This window comes from Bolinopsis microptera, chromosome 13 (assembly GCF_026151205.1).
Source record: "Bolinopsis microptera isolate Bmic1 chromosome 13, MBARI_Bmic_1.0, whole genome shotgun sequence".
NCBI classification, from domain to species: domain Eukaryota; kingdom Metazoa; phylum Ctenophora; class Tentaculata; order Lobata; family Bolinopsidae; genus Bolinopsis; species Bolinopsis microptera.
In genome coordinates this window covers 14,421,097-14,443,965 of record NC_087084.1, presented here as the reverse complement: position 1 = coordinate 14,443,965, position 22,869 = coordinate 14,421,097, and the positions used below count along the sequence as shown (strand labels likewise).

General features: G+C 38.8%; 3 protein-coding genes across 5 annotated transcripts in view; 2 read left to right on the top strand and 1 right to left on the bottom strand.

The window, feature by feature from the left end:
* LOC134825309 (serine/threonine-protein kinase 26-like) overlaps nt 1–1,720 on the top strand; it is a 30,789-nt gene extending 29,069 nt beyond the window's left edge. For both annotated transcript variants that reach the window (XM_063837478.1, XM_063837477.1), the window contains exons 10-11: nt 65–191; nt 391–1,720. In XM_063837478.1, coding sequence (XP_063693548.1) covers nt 65–191; nt 391–531 — 268 coding nt within the window. In that variant the 3' untranslated portion in view covers nt 532–1,720. The remainder of the gene's footprint in view (nt 1–64; nt 192–390) is intronic.
* The window catches only part of LOC134825307 (methylcytosine dioxygenase TET-like), an 80,428-nt gene that overhangs the window by 34,239 nt on the left and 23,320 nt on the right, over nt 1–22,869 (top strand). The window lies entirely within an intron of this gene.
* On the bottom strand, nt 1,249–21,937 carry LOC134825308 (integrator complex subunit 6-like). The gene is made up of 16 exons (XM_063837476.1): nt 21,733–21,937; nt 21,560–21,637; nt 13,609–13,776; nt 13,357–13,446; nt 10,499–10,673; nt 9,771–10,193; nt 9,111–9,307; nt 8,065–8,198; nt 7,754–7,862; nt 5,948–6,077; nt 4,383–4,522; nt 3,966–4,182; nt 3,637–3,777; nt 3,274–3,476; nt 2,927–3,062; nt 1,249–2,690 (listed from the first exon to the last, which is right to left on the bottom strand). Exons 1-16 carry the CDS (start codon nt 21,841–21,843, stop codon nt 2,533–2,535), a joined length of 2,610 nt encoding a protein of 869 aa, XP_063693546.1. The 5' UTR covers nt 21,844–21,937; the 3' UTR covers nt 1,249–2,532.

Here is a 22,869-nt window from a genome sequence, read left to right as displayed (position 1 = left end):
TGACACCACCACTATATTCTAATTGGCAGATTACCATGGTAACTAAAATTCCTCTCGTCTCCAGGGAAGAAGACGGTAACCCTCAGTGGGTATTCGAGACAGTAACGAAGATAGAGCAGGTAACACTGAACAATAACATGAAGAAACAGAGCGACCCGCTGGAGGATGTTTTATTACCGCTTTTTATGAAGGTTAGAGTTTAGGTTGTGGTATGTTGCACTCGAGCCGAGAGTTTAGGTTGTGGTATGTTGCACTCGAGCCGTGCATTCTTTTGATGAATTTCAAATAGTCGGTGGATTCCGTCATGATTTGATGATTAGTCCACACGTACCCGTTCGTCGAACTTACTACGTCGTACGTGCGGTTTAATTACAAATACCTCTTTTTCAGTTAAAACAAACGCACACGAAGCCTGGAGTGGACGAACTAATGAACATATTCGTCAGCATGGAATCAGCCAACCCGGGACTCTGCGACAAATTTGTATCGGGACTAGTCAATATTTGTAGCTCAGATACACAAAATTCATAGCTATTCGCCCTCTCCGCTGACTTGCGCTTTTTATATATAAATGTGCCCGTCCAGGATGTTTCCCTGTGTTTGACAATCAGAACTTCAGACTATTCTGTTGGGTACTGGGGTTTTTATTCAGATGTAAGCTGAGTTATGTTACTAGGTTGTGTGACGTATGTGTGACGTCACTGTGGCGTAGTATTTCCTTTTCTCCATGATTTGTGTGTTAACCTTTATATAAACGCTCTTTCAATGAAGTAGTAGCCGGGTTAGAAAATTGTTAGATTAAGATTAAAGTGGCCGTACATTTTTGTTTTTGATAGCTGTGCTTCCTGCAGATTTCTCAGTTGTTGTGCTCTCGTACCCTGAAGCAAATCTCAGGTCACGGACATGAGCTCCTGGCGCAGGATAAAGGGTCTTCGATTTTTGCAAGACTTGTGTATAAAGTAGAGTTTCGCGCACGGCTGTTCCTAACGCGCAAATAGAGAAATTAAGAATATTTCTAAAATTATTCCGGATTTTGTTGTCTTTAAATGGTCAAGCGAACTGTGATAATGATGGACCTTTGGGACCTCTTCAACAGAATCTACCTTTGATCACCCATTTTATTCTCACAGCTCTGTTGTTAAACTTGGGTGGAGTTAATTAATAATTTCTATTAAGTAGAGGTCTAGTGCAGATTCTTACGGTTTGGTAATTGTTACGTTAGAATGAAGATTCTGTTACAAATTTGTTCTGAAAAGTAAATCATCTACGTAATATTTTGCTGGTGGGTATTTTAGTAGAAGCAGTCGCAAACCGCTGTGACTTACCAACAACATACGGGAATACCCCTTCTAAAACCCGTAATAGACCTTGATGGGCTTTTGGCGGTATTGGGCAGCTAATGTGACTAGAGGACTAGCATTGTATAATCTGAGATTAACTGATAGGCTTTAAATGATGTCATCACGAGAGAGCGATACACATTCGTTATTTTACTATTAATCCAAATTTTTTAAAACTTTAACCTTCTCGTTTCTATAGAGAAATCACATGGCCTCGAAGAAATCTTATATACTATTTCAATACTAGTGTGTATCGCCTACCTGTGTCAAGCATCATATAGATAACACATTGCCAATAGCACACTTCAAAATAGGAGTGACTTTTGTTTATCTTGTTATTTTATCTGTAATTATAATTTTTCATTCGATTCACAATTAAAGATCACTTTTTCTGTGTTTAAAATGTCACCGTTAAACCCAACACCTTCTGTCCAACTTCGCATGTTAAAGAATTCAATCTTCTAACTGTACAGTATGATCAAAATTGGTTAATTAGTTATGAACAGGCGTGTAGAAACAGTTTCAATAAATTTGAAAGTTTATTCCACGTTAGTTGTCGGTCAGATCGTTTCACTAGTAGTGGGTATTTACAAAATTGGGTATAATACCGGGGCTCTGTTTAAATACCATTGATCTATTCGTAATAAGAATTAGATATTGGATTACTGAAATCTTTCTATTAGGCACGTCTGAAAGATTTTATCGCAATTTAAAAAGTAATAACTTAATAAACCTTTTTAAGAAATGTTTAAGAAAAACCTTCTTAATTTGCTCTCAACGCATCAGTAAAAACGGAACCCTCACAAATCCATCAGTTCATCTTATCAGTATTTATAAAATGTGGTTTAAGTTTGACATATACATTCGATACCGTGTCCTCGGGTCGGAGGGGGTACATCGACTTAAATAAACAATCCAAGATATTTCAATCTGAGCGAAATTTAATTAAATACTTAATTTAAGTATTTTAACTTTTTCTCATGTAAATAAGCCGTTGCAACAACCCTCCAAAACACCTGGGCGTCTAACTAGTCCCTCGTTTCCACAACTAAACATGCTCAGTCTTTCCATTTCCACTCATCTCCATCACGAGAGGTTACGTTATCTGAATTAACGGCTAAACACGCTGAACGTCACATGGTCAAATCCACGGCACGTGCACCTGACCGCGCGGCTCATTATCTCGCACGTGCTACCTATTTGTCAACTCTTTCTGCCAGGATTTCAGACGCTCTATGAGCAGCTTCTTTCTGAATTTCTCCGCGTCTGTGATTATCTCGTCCGCAAAGTTACGTTTAGTGTCGGCGGTTCCTTTTACTTGGTTCATGTATTGAAACAACTGCTCGTAGTCTGAGGAGAAAAAGTTAGTATCGAACAAATTTCCTGAATAAATCACAAATAGAGGCGTTCCCAGTTCTTCAAAAAAGAAAACAAAAAAAAACTTCTTCCATGAATTATTAATTTTGCCCAAAATTTTAATAAAAAATTTCGAGGAAATATCAACTTTCTACGATGTGAAACGTTGAATTCATTTAGGAATATTTATCAAGAGTTGCATAAAGATCTAAATTCCAGAGCAAACTCACTCTTTCCAGGTTTGCGTAGTTCTTTCTGGATGAGATCTTTGAGCCGTTTGTTATCCCTCTTTATCTCCGAATTACCCGAGGATAGTTTCGGTTTCTTTATCTTATGATGCGTTTCCGTTTCTTTATCGTTTCGACCCTGAGATGGCATGGTTGATGATAAAAATTAATAAATTTCGGCAAATCGATCAAAACAAATAGATTTCGTTCCTTTTGCATTTTGCAATTATAAAAACTGCAACGTTTTAAAAAGATCTGACCGATCTGAATGGGTTAGTGGTGTCGGTTGGTTAAGCGTGGGTATGGGTTTGGGGTGGGGGCCAGGGTGCAGTCGGAGATATATTACTTACATGATCTCTGGAAACACCGTTAGTTTCACCGCTGAAGTTATCTTTTATCCTGTTCTTATCTATGAAACTCTCGCTGACTGAGAACTTCAAGAAGCTCTCCTTCAGTGAGGGGTTTATCGAAACTACATTCTCTTTCACTATGTGATTCTGTTTCGGTTTCTTTTGTACTGGTTCTACAGCTGGGTTTTCGTCGTTACCGCTTCCTGTAAACAGTTATAATAAGATTAAAGATATTACTTCTTTCTATTTGGATTGGATATTGATATTACCGCTCTAAATCTTCAGGCGTGGTCTCATTTACACTATTTGGCTTCCAAACTTTAACTTCTGTTCATCTCCACTGAAACTGGATAAATCACGTACCTATAGAAGCGGCAATGTCCGGACTAGTTGGGGTGAATACCCACGGTGTAATGGCGCTGCTGCTTAGTTTTGGTGACACAGGTTTGGGGGGTTTAGGGGGCTCCGCTCTCGGAGGTACTCTCGCAGCGCTCTCTGGTGGACCTGAGGGGGAGGGGGGGTTAGATGTGGGTGAAACTTTAAAACTAGAGTTATAATTAAACAAAGAAAGAAAGAATGGCTTTTAAGGTTAAACAATCGCGTCATAATTGCGATGTTACTGCTTCGTTTTAACTGAAAAAATATTATGTTATTCAGAACAGTTAAAAACTAGCACTAGCAGGTTCACATACCCGTCCAATTAGGCGGAGCAGGCGGCACGATCGGCGGAGTTGGCGCAGGGGGCGTTGGCGGCGGAGTTACTGCCGACAGTGAGGGAGTAGGCGGCGTGACTATCTCTGGCGGCGATGGGGCGGCGAAGGGTTTGAGAGGCAGTTGTTTGCGCCGGTTGGCGGGTTTTTGCTCCATTCTTACTTCATCGACTCCGTCTAACATCATGTTCATCTGCTTCTGCGGTGAACGTTTGTTAACAAAATATAAATGAATCCACTTCGTTTCGAGGGATCAAAGATCGAACGATTAGAAATATCATTTTTAATCTTACCAAACAAATCGAAATTTGCTGTTTTATTAATCATTCGTAAACAACAACTAATTATCTGATGAAATAGCTAATTCCAGTAATAGGCTAATTAAAAAGTTACACATACCTTGGAAGTGCCCAGTTTGAACGGATTGCCGAACATGTGGTTTCCTCGCTGGTGAATATCCACCGTCCGGAGTGCTTTAGAGAACGCCTCCTGATACTGACCCATTTTGGAGCTGGCTACGTTAAACCTCGCTCTGTCTTCTGCGGAAATACCAGGTTATACACACTATACACTATACACTATACACTATGAACTGTACGCTATACACTATACACTATACATTATACACACTATACAGCAGTGCTGTATAGCAGAACTCTGCTGTACAGCAGAGGTAACATATTATAATGCAGTGGTATCACACACTTTTTTGCACCATCATTATTCGTTAAATCATATTTGTGTACTTCACAATTCAACTTGGTATCGCTGTGTATAATGAGATAAGATCGAAATGCTCATAACTGTAGTTAAGGAGTATGGTTACACGTTTTTCATGATAAACATCGGAAAGTAGAGTAGGAATTTTGTAAATCAGGATAAATATATACAAACAGTTCGTTATTATCATCAAATAGCAAGTTCCATTGCATTGGTAATGCGTCGACTTTGAATACTATCGATATTCGTTCTTTTTAGTGTGAATGTCGACAAATGTTCAAACTTATCAAGCTGGATCGCAATCCGTCAACCGATTGAAATTGAGTCACTTTATTTTATACACACAATGTGTTGGAATATTATATCGTAATATTATTAAGTTACAATATTGAATAATTTACTTTAATTTGGCTCATCACCAGCTCAACTAGCCCCAGCCAACCTGCCCATCTAATTGTAAAACCTCTATGAGGATAATTAATAAATATAGGATTATACATTTTGAATTTCCAGGAAACCCAGTTTAAGACACCTTGTAAGTTGACTGTCGTGATAACAAAAACGATTGTGTAGGGCAACATGTGAGAAAAATCAACAAATTACTATTACAGGTTTAGATGTTAACCTGAATCTTTCGATAGCAACTCCATCTATATACATATATCTAGTCAGCCAGCCATTTACTGTATTCCACCAGTACTTGCGATCCTGGTTGCAGCTTTAAACATATTTTATGGACCTAACACTTTTTGTTAACAGGACAATTAAAACCTGAGAGAACTTAAAGGCTGCAAATCTGGCGAATTGTTCAGCTTAATTGCAGTGTTTTGCACGCACTACTAAGGAATTGCACTATTTACAAAACGTCACCGCACCTATGATATACACACTACGTTATATAGTAGTAGTGTTATATATACATGTATACACACTATGTTGACAAGAAATAACATGGACTCCTGATTTACTGGGTCTCGCTTTTAAGGGTATATCAAGTAAAACTGATATAAAAAAGCGGAGCCACTCTAGTAGTAAAAATAGTGGAAACTTAATGTGTGCAAGGAATTTTAAAAAGCAAACTTGCAAATGATTGCGTTGAGAGTTTCCCAACTCTATTGTAATCGTGAAATTACTAATTATTACTAATTATTACTAATTATTACTAATAATTACTAATTATTACTAATTATTACTAATTATTACTAATTATTACTAATTATTACTAATCAATTAAATATATTTACCAGCTAAATTCTCGGTGCTGCTGCAGGACCTAACAAGCCCCATCTCCCTTCTCAGCAGGGTTAACTGCTCTATCATCTGGTTGTTTGGTGTGTGGTACGGGTTCTTTATCACCTCCGGCTCCTTCTCAATCTGAGAGTTTACAGGTTAATAGAAATGGAGCTTTCAGGTTAGAAATGGAGCTTTCAGGTTAGAAATGGAGCTTTCAGGTTAGAAATGGAGTTTTCAGCTGTTAGGAATGGAGTTTTCAGGTTAGAAATGGAGTTTTCAAGTTAGAAATGGAGAGCTTGTGCCACACCTAACTAAAGTATTTGTGTAATATAATATAACACGATATAAATAATATACAAATGTAATGAGTAGTGAGTGGCTAATAATTGCTTTTTTGTGCTGTTCTATAAATAGCCCTCTTTTAAATATAGCGGTAGAAATGGCTTCTTATTAGCATAGTGTTCTAAATTAAGGCGATGTCATGCTTTTTCGTGGTTTCAGAACTTTCCAATATTACTGGAGAGCACACGAAAGAGACCTGGCACGTAGCTAGAAAGAGACCCCCACATTTCAGTTTAAAAAACTGATTTAATGATTTGATGAAACTAAAATTGACATCTTCACGACCGCAGCTGCTAATCTAATTATGCCAGGTCCAGGAAACCAGGAGATATTCGTATATTATTATATTAGACAACATGGACACGCTAGATTTAACAGAGACTGAGACGGTTTTGCTAAATATGATGGATATATATAAATATACTAGTGTAACCCGGCCTACGGCCGGGATTTCACTGCCGCAGTTAAAAAGGGTAGGAGTAATTACCCGCTGAGTCAAAACCCGCATTAGGTGACCCAATAGTTTCTTAAACAATAATCTCATAATCAGTTATTTCTTGTGGATAATTAAGTCATTATTAGCCATGAGGCACCACACTCCATGATCATAAGGTCTGAACACCAAGTATTACACCTCATCACTCCCGTCTTAAACCGCTTTCTATTTTTATTTAAATCGTTATAGAAATTAACCCTTGTTAACTCCGCACCACACCCGCATATTATATTTGAAAACACGCATAACATTGTCGTATGAACTCTCTCTCTCTCTCTCTCTCTCTCTCTGCAGTCCAAACAGACCCCAAACACTAACAGTCCCCCCTCCCCTAATAAGCTTAAGGTATAACATTACAGCGAATCTTCCAGGCTAATCCAATTATGACGCTACTTAAATGCAGCTATAACATATTACACAGTAATGAGAGAGAGAGAGCAAGCCCCGTAACTCTTGCCGTTCTGCTCACGCAATTTTATGTAACATTTGTGGTACAAAACCATCAATTAAACCACTTAACATCGGCCGATTTAAAAAAAAATTTCCTATGGGCTTCATCAGAGTTTTGTCGACACTATACCGAAAAAATCAGTCCCGTTTAACTCTTACCGTTTTTTTTGTATAACCGACCGGAAATTACACACGGACAGACAGACAGACAGACACACAGACACACACACACACACACACATTCTGGCGTTATTAAGGTGATTAATATAATGAATATTAGCTTTCTTAGCACTATCTCTGGAAGGCGGTATCTTGAAGTATTGGAATATTTGTATAATGCTTAATTTATCATAAATAATTCACGGTTTATTACGTACTGTCATAAACTAAATAAAGATTGATTTCAATCTATTTTAAGAAGCGAAAAATCGTGAATTTCAGTTACTTAAAAATAACGAACCACGGCAGTCAGATATTGACAACCGATCATCTAATCAACCAATTTATTAATTAAACGGTTAATAATTACCTTTTTCTCCAAATTAAGACTCTTCCTGACATCTGCTACTGATACATGTTTTCTCGGGACATCAATCTTTTGTTCTGCGCTTTCCTTTGCTTTTATCTGGTCCATGTACCTGGTGATAATTTCATGTGATGAGTGCATTGAGCAGGTGTTACGCGCAGGTGTTAACTTCACGTAACAATTGAGATGAAAATACTCTGAAATAAAAACTGAGAATTAAACCAAACGGAGTGGAGGAGCATAAAAATGGCCACAATACTGACAAAGATCAAACATATGATAAACACAACCTATTTAAACCCAATAATCCTTACCTGGTAGCCTCGGTTTTAGCCTGAACTTTGAGAGATTTGAGCATGTTGTTGAAGTACATGCCATCGGGTGTGTCGGGAATGAGAGAGAGAAGAGAAGCTGGTACTCCTAACCTCCGCAGAGCAACTCTCAGAGGCTGGGGGAGGAGTAAGGGGTTATTTATGGGGTCGGGGAGGAGTAAGGGGTTATTTATGGGGTCGGGGAGGAGTAAGGGGTTATTTATGGGGTCGGGGAGGAGTAAGGGGTTATTTATGGGGTCGGGGAGGAGTAAGGGTTATTTATGGGGTCGGGGAGGAGTAAGGGGTTATTTATGAGGTCGGGGAGGAGTAAGGGTTATTTATGGGGTCGGGGAGGAGTAAGAGGTTATTTATGGGGTCGGGGAGGAGTAAGGGGTTATTTATGGGGTCGGGGAGGAGTAAGGGGTTATTTATGGGGTCGGGGAGGAGTAAGAGGTTATTTATGGGGTCGGGGAGGAGTAAGGGGTTATTTATGGGGTCGGGGAGGAGTAAGGGGTTATTTATGGGGTCGGGGAGGAGTAAGAGGTTATTTATGGGGTCGGGGAGGAGTAAGGGGTTATTTATGGGGTCGGGGAGGAGTAAGGGGTTATTTATGGGGTCGGGGAGGAGTAAGAGATTATTTATGGGGTCGGGGAGGAGTAAGGGGTTATTTATGGGGTCGGGGAGGAGTAAGAGGTTATTTATGGGGTCGGGGAGGAGTAAGAGATTATTTATGGGGTCGGGGAGGAGTAAGGGGTTATTTATGAGGTCGGGGAGGAGTAAGGGGTTATTTATGGGGTCGGGGAGGAGTAAGGGGTTATTTATGGGGTCGGGGAGGAGTAAGAGATTATTTATGGGGTCGGGGAGGAGTAAGAGATTATTTATGGGGTCGGGGAGAATTTCAGCTTATTTCAATGTTATTCTGATGGTGATGTCATAGAACCGATGATCTTCGAATACTCAGCTGATAATTTAAGCAGTATTTTATGGATTAAGTTCGGCAATTTTAATTATAATGATGACGATATCAGAGATAATCCCCAAAAACTAACCATGTAATAGTAGATGGGCATTGAGCTGACATAGCTCTTAAAATCGGTAATCCACTGGTTACTAGGCTGCATCCTAAACTCCTTTATAAGCTCCTCTAGTAGAGGAAACAATACAGGGTAGTTGTACGGCATTACAAATAGGTTTACACAGGTTCCTTTCACGCTGGCTTTCAGGTAGCCAAACGGTGATTTTATACCTGAGGATGTGGAATTTAGAGATTTACACTGGTTCTGAGCAATTATTATATTTAACCTTTTGTTGGGTAATGTAGTAAATTTTACAATGTGATAGTATGTTATTGTGTTGGCCGGTTCCAAAATAAATTTAATACGTATTAATAATTTTAAACTACATCTAATTTAAACCACGTATCAAGAACATAATTTTGGTAAAAATAAAATAATTTCTATATTACCTCCCGAAAACATGTTTGTTCGTCAGGGAAGTGAGAAACACAAAAAGTTCTACATATACAGACTTGGTTATTAGTTGGGAGATGACGTCACAACAATGACGTCACAATCCCACTTAGATAGCACTCTCTAAGTGGGATAGTGACGTCATTGTGACGGTCCCCCATGACAACAATTGTTGTGACGTCACAACAATCCTACGTAGAGAGTCACCTCCCCTATGATAAGAACCAATAATACACTCACCCTTATCCCTCCCAGAGCTCTTAACAAAGGTCTGCCAACACACAGTAGGCTGTCTCATCTCCAGTATAAACTGCGTAAGCGGAGAGGGCTCCAGCTCGTATTTATCAAACGGCAGATTATCCAACACGTTGACTCTCTTACTCTCTGAACTGAAGTAGAGCAAGGGGATGGCTGTGCGGAGAGGGCGGGTCTCGCGGGTCGGCCAGAAACTCTCGGGAATAGGCCAGTGAGCCAGCTGGCCCGGGTTGGTTTTGTTGACGAGGATCATGCGACGGGTGGAGCGCCAGGCCTCGTTAGCTAGGTTTCGTTCTGCTTCACTAGGGAGGTGCTCGAGCTGGATTACAACCCCGCTCAAGACTTTCTGGTTGATTGATTCTAGTGCTTGGAGAAGACTCTTGTGATTAGGAACTGCGTACGATCGACCTGAGGATTATATTACTAATTGAGATACATAATGTTAACCACATGAGGCAAATGGTCAACTGACTACTGCAACTGTACTGGCAATTAAATGTTTATTAAATAGACCGGCAATTATTTAATGACTGTGAGACACACTTATCAAATTGTCGTGTAACTTATATGTACTTAAATGTACGACGTACGTAAATGTACGTAATATATTAGCAGCGACCTTGATCATTGATCATTGATCAAGCCATAATTCAACCCATAACTATAATTCGTCCTGACAGCGGTTAATTTCAGCGCTTAAATCATTGTCTTACCTCCAGTGACCTCACACATGGCGTTAATCTGGGTATCAAACGGGACACTTTCCACGAAGTCATTGTCAGAGTTGCCCTTGAAACGGAGGACGATCGAGAATATTCTCTGGTCCCAACGGAAGGGGTCTTTAGTGAGTTCGCTCCCAGGGAATGAGGGGTGCATTGGTAGAGTTAACTGAAATAAATAAATCGGTTATTTTTAGACTTCGATCGGAATAGAAGTAACTATAAATAGAATCAGCCTAGGATTTCTAATAAGCTCAAGACATGAATCTGAAGAATAAACTAGAGCCTCTCATCAGACCAAATGTGGTATAAATGGAAAGGAAAATAGAGCAGTAACAGTAAAATATTTCGTAATATGTTACAAAATATGATTATTGAAATAGTCTATAAGATGACTGGCTAACACCCTCCTTCGTGTGAGACTCTACAGTAATGAATTCCAAACATAGTTTTATACGCCCTATTGAGTGAGCTTAATGGTACGTTTAGTGAGAGTGAGGGAATCTCACTATTCGTACCATTAAGCAATGGCCACAATAGCTCGGGCGTTAGGTTCTGCAAATGATAATACCATAAACCATGTTAGGAGTTGTATTAGGACTCAATGTTGCCCACATTGGACACTAATCATTCGTCACAAAGATTATCGTGATTAAGTTGTGATAATGTCCATGTTGGTATGATGGCGGTATTTTAGTCGACTATATGGAGTTGTGCTGGCTTATCCTTAATTGCCGTGTTACAGCATCAAATGTCGACACTTGCAGAGGGTTGGAAGAAGTGCAGGTGATTTAATTTAGCAGAAATTGTTAGATCTGCTGTAACGATAAATATTATAGTCACTATTGTGACGGTACACGGGTACATTAGAACCAGACAGAAACAAAGTGTGAAGGGCCTGAAAGGAACCCCTCGGTTTCAGTTCCTTGTTTAACACTGCCGTACAGCAAGGACATCCACCGGGTGATGCTGCATGTGCGTATATTTTACGAGCAGCAGATTAAAAGCTGCTGTACCGTTCAATTCCTTTTAATCCGATTGGAGAGAATGCTGATAATGATATCATAAGGTGTTAGGTGTAGCCAGGGTTAGAAATACACGTCTGAACATTTTATCGGGTTCTCAACAATGAACTAAGATCTGCGCGGCGTCGTGTATTAAAGCACGACTTGTATGCAGTGAGCTAAATGCTATCACTATGGATCCTTATCTTATCTGGGACGTATCGCGCGCGCCGCGCATTCCCAATTATCGCGGAACCAAAGTTATAGAGCTAGTTCGATGTAATCACTTGACCAGAATATTGCATTAGCTAATGGTGAAATCACACTTCATGCAAAGGCGAGCCAAATCGTGCTACGAGACGTATATGCCTTTTTATTGGACAATATCAGATAGGATAGCGCCAAGGACAATCAAGAGACTCATAAGTTATGATAAAACGGTCATAAGGGAATTACAATAAAACTTGAAGTACACAGTACACCTACAAACCCGTCTCCTGCATGATAAGTTATGTCCTTGTACGAAAATATCCGGCTTAAATTACCATTGTATTTAACGTAATATGTTAAATGTAAAATTATTCGGCATTTGACCGGACTACAGTACTTCCGCCGATGTTCATGGGAGTAATTGGGTAATTAAATAATTTTCTTTCCAAAAAAATTAAAAAATATGGTTAAATAAGAATTTACTTGAAGGTGTAAAGATTTGAATAAAATGTGCCTTATTTGGTCATAATCTGCAGTTGGAACGCATTAACAATTAGAAGTCGAAAACGTAAACTTGGCTCCGCGCCAGATAGTTGCCCGGTTCTGTTGTGACAGTATGCTTAATGTCAGGGCGGATGAAAAATTAAAGTTTCCTTAAAAAGTATCAGACAGTTTTGTTTTTGGGTTTTTTAATTTAATCAATTTGACCCGTTAGAATTCGGTTACAAACCCAAGCATTATTATAGCAGAATGTAGAGGTTTGGGCTGAATTTGGAAAATGTTTAACAACTCATTGCTCTCCACTTATTGCCTATTCATCTCCACTGAACTCAAAGAATAAATTAAATTTTTCCAATGGAGCTTCATTCGGATCCAACGGAGAATGTAGAGACTTTATTTACGATCCGTCTTGTATAGGTGAACTACGTGAAGAAATGATGCCAACTATGTTCAAGAACAAGAACGATACATCGTCAATTGATCATCTTAACATGTTATGTACTCATGTGCATGATTAATCATATGAAAAGGCTCATGAACCACTAGAAATAAAATTCTAGTGGTGCCAAACTCTCACCACACCATTTGCCCCACAGCCCTAAAAACTATCAATACTAATAATCCCAAGATGTGTGTAATTTCCGAACGGCTTAAATCAAGAAAACGGTAAGAGTTACGGGGATGTTTTTTTCGGTATAGTGCCGAGAAAACTCTGACGAAGCCAAATGATAAAGGTTTTTTAATCGGTCGGTGGTAAGTGGTTTAATTGATCATTTTGTGACCCAAATGTGATACTTAAGTGCGTGTGTGTGTGTACTCTCCCACTCTCGCTCTCTCGCTCTCTCCTCATAATAAATTTGCTATATAATTAGGTAATTTGGCAGGGAACTCAAGATTGCCTATCAAGTATTACTATTAGATATGTGAGGGGCACTCAGAATTAAATTGTGGTCTGTTTGAAATGAGCGAGTTCGTACTTTCGCATCGTTTTAACTACGAAAATGTTATGCGAGTTTTCGAATATAATAGGCTGGTTTATACTTTTGCGATAGTGAAGTCCCGGCCGTAGCCACGGGTTACACTAGTCCAATATAATCACGTAGTGTCAAGCTGATTCTTTAAGATTTAAGTACTGACCGTATCGGTGACAGTTTGAGTGTTAGTGAGCCTACACCCGTCTGATATTATCACCACAACAGCAGGTTCGAACAGGAACGGGTTCCGGCCCTGGACAAATGCTTGTTAATGGAGAACTGAGAGTGATAGCTGTGGAGCAATGTTAAATATAATGTATAATATATCATAAGTGCTAAAACATCATATATTTATAATCAATAATTCAATATGTTGAGGTTGATTATTTTCTGAAATGCAGATCTGAGTACCAACCTGCCCGTAGTTATCCAGCCCGTTCTGTACCCTGTGAATGTTTAAAAGGTCCAAAGAACACTTGATAGCTCCTCCCAGGTTAGTCATACTGGTTGCTACCAGCTGGTTAAGTTCCTCCCGGAAGTGAGTAGTGGGCGTGGGGTCACGTGTTACGTCACGCCATCCAACCTGGGGGTGAAGAGTGGGTTAGGGGAGTACTCTCACTTAGGTTACTGAACAATTCAAACACTATCATGGAATAAAAACCAAGAATCCAGAAAAGGACTGATAAGAACTAAATGGAACATCAATAGGAATTCAGGGTGCACTGATTTTTCCTAGAGGAAGACTGACTATAGACTCAGATGAAACATCGGTCGGGTGGTATAGTGGTAATATGATCGCCTCCCAAGCAGAAGGCCCGGGTTCAAATCCGGTCGGATGCAAGTCGGCCAGTTACCAAGCTGTGATTTGGTGCAGCTTCGGCTGGACTAACCCCCCTACAGCTAGTATAGTGCCTCGGCACAGATTGGCATAGGGTTATATTGAAAAGGAGATAAGGCCATCCCAACTTGCGGGAGAGACCTGCTCTTGTATTGTATTGTATTGAAACATGGGAACATTACACTGAGATCGACCCCTCTGACCAACTATCCTATAAACTCAGCCAATCAGAGAGATAGTGGATAATCTGACCAACAGTATAATATTGATAATCCACCCAGGTTGTGAGCAATGTCTTGAAGGTGCTAAAAGCCCACTGTATTCAGGATCCACCCTAACACAAGAGATTGAGAGAGAGAAGGAGGGATGGATAGACTGGTGACGAAGCCAGGGCAACATAGGAGCGTTTAGAGATTCATTACCTGCATATATTATGCAGCTAGTGACACGTATAAATTTCACGCTGTGTGACCCCCCCCCCCCCCCACTCATCTAATACAATAATGATAGCCGGAACAACAACAGAATAGCAATTCCTCTCTCTCTCACAGACCATTATTATTACCCCATAAAACGGGGTGTAGTCATCACTAAAATGAACGAGAATAAGGATTGTATTATAAGGATTGTATATTACAGGCTTTCAAAGTAGAACCTGTAAGGAACCCAGCAGGTGATTATTACGTCATTCAGTCACGACCCCTCACACACACCACTTGCATTTACACAGAAACTAACATGTTCACTATTCAGACATGTTCACTGTTCAGATACGTTCACTGTTCAGACATGTTCAGACATGTTCACTGTTCAGACATGTTCAGACATGTTCACTGTTCAGACATGTTCAGATACGTTCACTGTTCGGACATGTTCAGATACGTTCACTGTTCAGACATGTTCAGACATGTTCACTGAACATTGTTCAGACATTGTAACTGTTTCTGTTCTGTAGAAAATATTTTTATTTTTTTCGTGGAACAGCAATATTTCATCAGAACTGAAATTCCACATTTAGCCTATAAAAGGTGAAAATCTAATTAAAAACCAGATGTTCCCCCTGTAATAAATGTCTCTAACTGGGGGTAAATCGGTCATTGCATTCTAGAATAGTGTATTATTTCCTTTAACATTCGAAATAGACGGAAGGAGTGCGATCCCATGTTTAGGATTACATAACTTCCCCTTCTAAGATGGACCAGATGGACTATGATCGAGATTCAGATACAGCTGATGTAGGTAATGCTTTTTATCAGTATCAGCTTTAATACGAAAGAAATACAATTTTAAAAGAAATGAAGTTGCCACTACCAGTACCACCCAATCAAGTGAATTTCCAATACCTCTAATACAACACCGAATACCGATGAAATTCGTTTCGACTCTATCGACAATTAAATACTATGACCAAATATGGTATTCATTTTTACTAAAACGACCAACAAACTTCAAAGTTTGATCGACTTCAGATTGTGCGGTTAACTGGTTATGTCATTTCCGAGGAAAACTTTTAAAAACCTGTAACTGACCAGAGACATGACTTCTCGCTGCACGAGAGAACGCCTTAACCAAAAAAATTATTTTCTCCGAAAATTCCACTCTAACCAGGAAATGCTCGATTACAAAAATAGGTATTCTCAATTTGTTCTGTGTGGAAACGGTGCGCTAGATGGTCACTGAACTGCCTATGAGGTCAGTTGGGTTGGACAGGTTTGGTGTATGCCCCCTTAAGTGTGCAATCTTTGTTGGGAAATACACAAACCAAAAAGTTTCGATAATAAACTGTTTATATTTCTGCTCATATGATTGTTTATTAATTGTGTCCAAAATATCGCATGGACCATTCCGTTCGAACCATTCAAAACCATGTTATATTCACGATTTACGTCGAAAATTTCCGAGACGTCGATATCTATTGAGATGATAACGATACAAACAATGGTATTATTATTTATTGTAATTTTGAAATTAAAAACTTTTAGGTAAACACCACCAGTGCAGCAGTGCCCTCCCCCCCTCACAAGTGAACTGTATTGTTCGAAATGAAATGTAGTGGTTGTCATGCACCAGTACTGAGATGTGCCGTGTTAGGGAATGTATTACAGGAGAGGCTGAGAGTAGTAGTGTACAGTGTACATTATACATTATACAGTGTACAGTGTACATTATACAGTGTACATTATACAGTGTACATTATACAGTGTACATTATACAGTGTACATTATACAGTGTACATTATACAGTGTACATTATACAGTGTACATTATACATTATACAGTGTACATTATACAGTGTACATTATACAGTGTACAGTGTACATTATACAGTGTACATTATACAGTGTACATTATACAGTGTACAGTGTACATTATACAGTGTACATTATACAGTGTACATTATACAGTGTACATTATACAGTGTACATTATACAGTGTACATTATACATTATACAGTGTACATTATACAGTGCACATTATACAGTGTACATTATACAATTCATACACTTAGAGTAGCAGTGTGTACAAGTTTTCAACCAGTTATTAACATATTCCTTATTGACTCGTCCAGCGGTGAAATGTTCATTATGTCACGTCGTTAGAAGTGAAGATGGAGAAAGGAAAGCACATTTCACATATCACATTTCACATATCACATTTCACATTTCACATTTCACATTTCACATTTCACATTTCACATATCACATATCACAGTACATATCACATATAATCACATTTCACATTTCACATTTCACATTTCACATTTCACATTTCACATTTCACATTTCACTCTCGTAATGTCACCCTACATCATGACATTACGGGAACCTCCTAATCAGAGTTATTAACAACACTTTCATTTCGTTATTTTAACAAGTACACTAATAATATTGTTCACGTCATCTCCCAGTAACATGCAAGCCAATTAAACATATTATCCCGTCATTATGTCCACCCTTGTAGTTGCAGTTACTAATTACAGGGTGGGTCACAATTTAAGTTATCATGTTCACATGCAAGTACAGGTATTTAACAGTAGCAAAAACATATCTTAGTGATGTATAAATGATAAAGTATTATTATATGTATAAAGTACGTATAAAGTACGTACAATGTACGTACAATTTACTGGGTGTCAGGGTGTTATGGTTATCCTACACATGGTCTTCAGTTCCCACAACAAGTCAAGTCCCCGTTATGGTTATATATACTATTAGTATTACAGCATATAACTAGTATTAATTCGTATTATTTTGAAAGTGAGAAAGACTAATAACTAATAAGGTTGTGTATTGCAATGATCATCAACATGATGGATCTCGAACTTTATACTCCTTTGTAAAATCAAAATATCGTACAAAAACCTTCTTTGGGACACAGCATTCTTCAGAAGGCCGAGATTTAATAAGATTTGACAACCCGATTCATCCTATTTTTAGACGTGAGGGTTTTGGTACATTTGATGACAAATCACATCATCCATACTGAGTTGAAATAGAGCCTAGAGGGAGTACCTCCCATCCCAAATGAAATCTAATACGATGGAAAGAGCACTAATTTCAATTTGTAAGCCAGTATCTATAAAGTATAAATACGCAGAGATTTTAACTAGCACGTATCTAAAACTAAGTGTATCCTTGTGGCAGGTGTGGCAGGAATTCACTTTCAAAGATCACAGAAATAATTGCGTTATGATCAAAAGAGCGCAAAGTAAAACTGCTAGTTAGAATTGTCGAGACTGAAATCGCGTTTGGTAGACAGTTTCTATACACATATTGTAATTCTTTACTTGTTACTTTTAAACAGTTATCAGACTTACATATCGATCATTTACTTCAAAGTTTTAGTGTTATTTACTTTACATTTTTAAGATTTTTCGACATTTTAAAAAGATTCTTTTAAAAAAATTAAAATACATTTCACTTGTTTTGTCTACTACCGCACTATGGATACTAAAGCTGACTGATTCGCAGTTGGCTTTTGGAAAAAGTAAACATCGAGGAGGACCTGCTTTTTTACAGTTGCTTGCAGATTTTATTGGTCGTACTAGCCGGCTGAATGGTAACTAGCTTCTGGCTGATTGGTAACTACCTGCCGGCTGATTGGTAACTACCTGCCGGCTGATTGGTAACTACCTGCCGGCTGTTCCTGTCGAAAATAATAATCTCTTCCTCTGACGAACTTCTTATCAGTCCACTATAATAATTTTCTTATCTCACTTGCTGATTGGTAACTAGCTGCCGGCTGAATGGTAACTAGCTTCTGGCTGATTGGTAACTACCTGCCGGCTGTTCCTGTCGAAAATAATAATCTCTTCCTCTGACGAACTTCTTATCAGTCCACTATAATAATTTTCTTATCTCACTTGCTGATTGGTAACTAGCTGCCGGCTGATTGGTAACCTGCCGGCTGATTGGTAACTAGTAGCCAGCTGATTGGTAACTAGCTGCCGGCTGATTGGTAACTAGTAGCCAGCTGATTGGTAACTAGCTGCCGGCTGATTGGTAACTAGCTGCCGGCTGATTGGTAACTAGCTGCCGGCTGATTGGTAATTAGTAGCCAGCTGATTGGTAACTAGTAGCCAGCTGATTGGTAACTAGTTGCCAGCTGATTGGTAACTAGCTGCCGGCTGATTGGTAACTACCTGCCGGCTGATTGGTAACTAGTAGCCGGCTGATTGGTAACTAGCTGCCAACTGATTGGTAACTAGCTGCCGGCTGATTGGTAACTAGCTGCCGGCTGATTGGTAACTAGTAGCCAGCTGATTGGTAACTAGCTGCCAACTGATTGGTAACTAGCTGCCGGCTGATTGGTAACTAGCTGCCGGCTGATTGGTAACTAGCTGCCAACTGATTGGTAACTAGCTGCCGGCTGATTGGTAACTAGCTGCCGGCTGATTGGTAACTAGCTGCCGGCTGATTGGTAACTAGCTGCCGGCTGATTGGTAACTAGGGTAACAAATTGCCGGCTGATTGGTAACTACCTGCCGGCTGATTGGTAACTACCTGCCGGCTGATTGGTAACTACCTGCCGGCTGTTCCTGTCGAAAATAATAATCTCTTCCTCTGACGAACTTCTTATCAGTCCACTATAATAATTTTCTTATCTCACTTCAAACCAAGTAGGTATAGATAGGCAGATAGGAGTAATATTTCAATCATATGCCCTAGACTGTAATTCTTATCGTCGTTTATCCACTTGATGTAATTGCGAGAGCGTGTGATACCTTAATTTATCCTAATTAACCTCATTAACAGTAATTACTTAATATTCAAGTTCCATTTCTGCGGACTTGCGATGGGGGCGGATAACACAGTGCTATCAACAATTATACCTATGTGAATATGCTATTAATAACGAATAACGATGAATAGAATATATATTAATTTAATATGTATGTCTTTGATAATTATAGCATTATTAACAATAAGGCCGGTTCCAGGGAGATTATTAAGTACACTAGTGTAACAATTAATTAATTAATTAATTAACAATAATGTTACGCAATGTGTTTTCCGATACTGTTGGACGAATGTTACACTTGTACTGCAATTATACTAAACTAATGTTATACTAAGTTTACTTTAGTGTTACACTAATGTAACACTTTCGTTAAACTAATGTTACAGCATTGAACTGATCTAGATTTACACAGTGAGTATATCACACGTCACATAGTATGTTACACGTCGCATAACCAATAGGTAACAATTCCGTCAGACGAGTGAAGGCAGTGAAATGGGAGGCGTTCCATAAACTGTCACCTCTCCTGTACATGTATGGTGTATTTATGAAGAGTGTATAAAAAGTGTGCATAATATGTGTATATACTATATATTTATTGTGTACTTAACTCCACATGTAACACTTCGCATCATACACAGTGGGGTTAATTTCAACATTCGAGATGACTAGTGAGGGGGAGGGTGGTGTTGTGAAATTCTGAAATTTTAAAAATTAAGAATATCGAAAGGCACCCAAAACTTTCAAAATCAGAACAAAACTTTTTGACACTGATTCATCTGAAAAGAATTTGTCAGATAAGTTGGTGGTCTTTCCCATTTATCTTCGGGCTACAATCACCCAATTTCACTTTACCAAATATGGTGTGGTTTTCGGTTGCACATTGTGACACTATTCAGTAACACTATTAGCTGGATCGCACGAGTGTCCTGCGGGAAATTTGTCCCTATTTCTAATTGTCCCTAATTTTCTAATTGTCCTAATTTCAATTTAATGTGACAGAAACTCCATTCTTTCTAGTCTTCATCATTTCCTAAAGTGGTTATGTCTGTACTTCATGATAGTTTGCTATCTGATCGTTTATCTACTAATAATAATCCACGTAACGTCACGACGTCTAAAGAAGGGTGGCTGACCGGAAGTGTGTATGTATTGCTGTTATCACGCATACACTGGTTGACGTAAATGTGAAGATGATGACATCTCCGGGAATTTACTGGTTTTCTGTCAGATTTACACATAATATGTATCGCATATTATTGATGGGTTACACAAAATGATGCATATGAGTTTGCACTGTCTTGAAAATTAACACTCTAAAGTGAACAGTGCTATAGGGAGTGATGAGCACCACCGACTTTGTGTTCACCTTATTTTGTACATTTTCACATTTTGGAATTTTCAGATCGGTACCTTATTCTGATGGGTACCCCTCTGATTGATAACTGACAACCGGAAGATAACCGGATTAGGGGAAGATAACCGGATTGGTGAAAATGTGTACACGCATACGCACACACACACACACAAAAACACATATACGCGCACACACGTTAACACAACGGCGTGATCGCACGTTTTCAACTACATCACTTTGCAGTAATTTGCAACACGTAAATCTCGTAAAAACGGAGCCCGTAGGACTTGGCGCTTTGCCCAAAGAAGGAACAGCCACTCTGACATCAACTCTTTCGCCCGTCTTCCAATTAGGAAAACTAAGCTGGTTTGAAAGGATCGTATTACAGATACAGAGTGTAATGAATAGTGTTGAGTGAGTGACACTGAAATGACGTATTTGTACTTGTGTACCGGTGTTACTCGTCAGATGAACAAAGGTTTATTTCTGGGAGCTTTTAACTCCTCAAAAATGCAACACTGATTTATATTCTTGTGGTTACATTTGATGACTAAACGATGTGTTTCTATGGGCTAAATCAAGGGAGTTGAGAACAAGTGAACAGAATTTATTCATTTGTTGAAGAGGAAACTTGGGCAAGCGAAGAACTATCCAGAAAGAGAGATGGTGAGTGTGGCAGTAGAATGGCCACCGCCTCACAGGTGTCACACACAGTCTGGGATAAATGCCACTGAAATGCAGCTGAAGAGAGAGAAAGGACCTAATGTTGAGTGGATCAAGACTCCAGGACCGAAGACTCGGATCGAACAAGAATAGCAAACAAGCAAAACAAATGTAGACTCGGTAGGGCTGGGACGCCTCAAACAACCCCATTTTAATACCTGCCCATCAAATATCGACTGAGAAGACCTCTTGAAGATCTGATGTATACCTTGATTGCCGCTGGGAAGTCTTCACAGGTGACCAGCATGTACCTATCCTTCCAGTTGACGTGATCTTTACCGCGTATCTGGGGATTGAGTGAATTTAGTTGAAGTTTCTTAATCGGGATGTAGAGTGAGTGGTGATTAAGATTTCAAGTTGTGGGATGGTTAATACTGATACCTTTAAGAAGCTTTCCACGGCAATCTTTCCGTAGTCAAGATACGTCGGTCCCAAATAAGTCCGTTGATTCATGGATCCGCTGGTATCTATAAGGAACAGGATGACAGCCATCGCGATTCATGAGACCTAAAGGAGTTGTTGGGTTACTTGTAAGTTTTACACTCACTTCCGACGAACTTAATGTTGCGTTAGTGTATCATTGTCCGCAAACTAGTAGAGCTCCCAAAACACAACAGCCACAACGGGCTGTTGCTGGAATTACAAGGAGAGCTGCTAGAGGAAACAAAAAAGTCACGTGGGAGGTCACTGTGTCATGCTTCGATCACGCTTCCCAATCTCAGGTGCTCGATTGGCTAACGCTTAACTTTGCTGCTTACTCCGCACACATTTCAGAACTGACTATGTGAAATCCGTGATGACAAAGTTTGGGACGTTGATTGCGCGTCGCGGTAGTTCTAAATATTTCATAATACAAATCATTTCCTTGGCACTCAGAGTACAGACTAAACATTTTGAAATCTTTATCACTTTAAGAAATATTCTGCAAACAAAACAACACTAACAGTTACCAATTTTAATTCAAGGAAAAGAATTTTATGATTCTGTAAACAGTAAACAAAAACAAAAATCATTATGTAAAATAATTTAATAAAAATTGAAATGAAAATTATTAAATGTTTATAAATTAAATAATCTAAAATATAGATATTTGTAAATTTTATTAAATTAAGCGGTATACTAAACGGTAAATAATATGAAATAATTGTAAATCGATATTTACGATTTTAAAATTAGAAGCGAATTGAAATCAAATATAAAACATTTTTAATGTTAAGTTCAAGGTCACACAATACAAACAATTTTAAATGATATGACAAAGTTTTTTAGAATTTCTTATAATTATGATATAATGATGTAAAAAATGGGATCGAGTGACAAAATAAATGGTTAATAAGAATGCTTAAATTTTTATAATACCCAGAAGCGCTAAAATTCTAAAAATGTGTGCCGCGCAATTTTTTTCTTTTAAAGAACTTCGTTATCAGTTATTACTTATAAATCGAGCGCTATTTATAAAACATTCCTGTTCTTGTCAACCGTCGGTTATTCGACCGTTTAGTTCCCGACGATTCACTA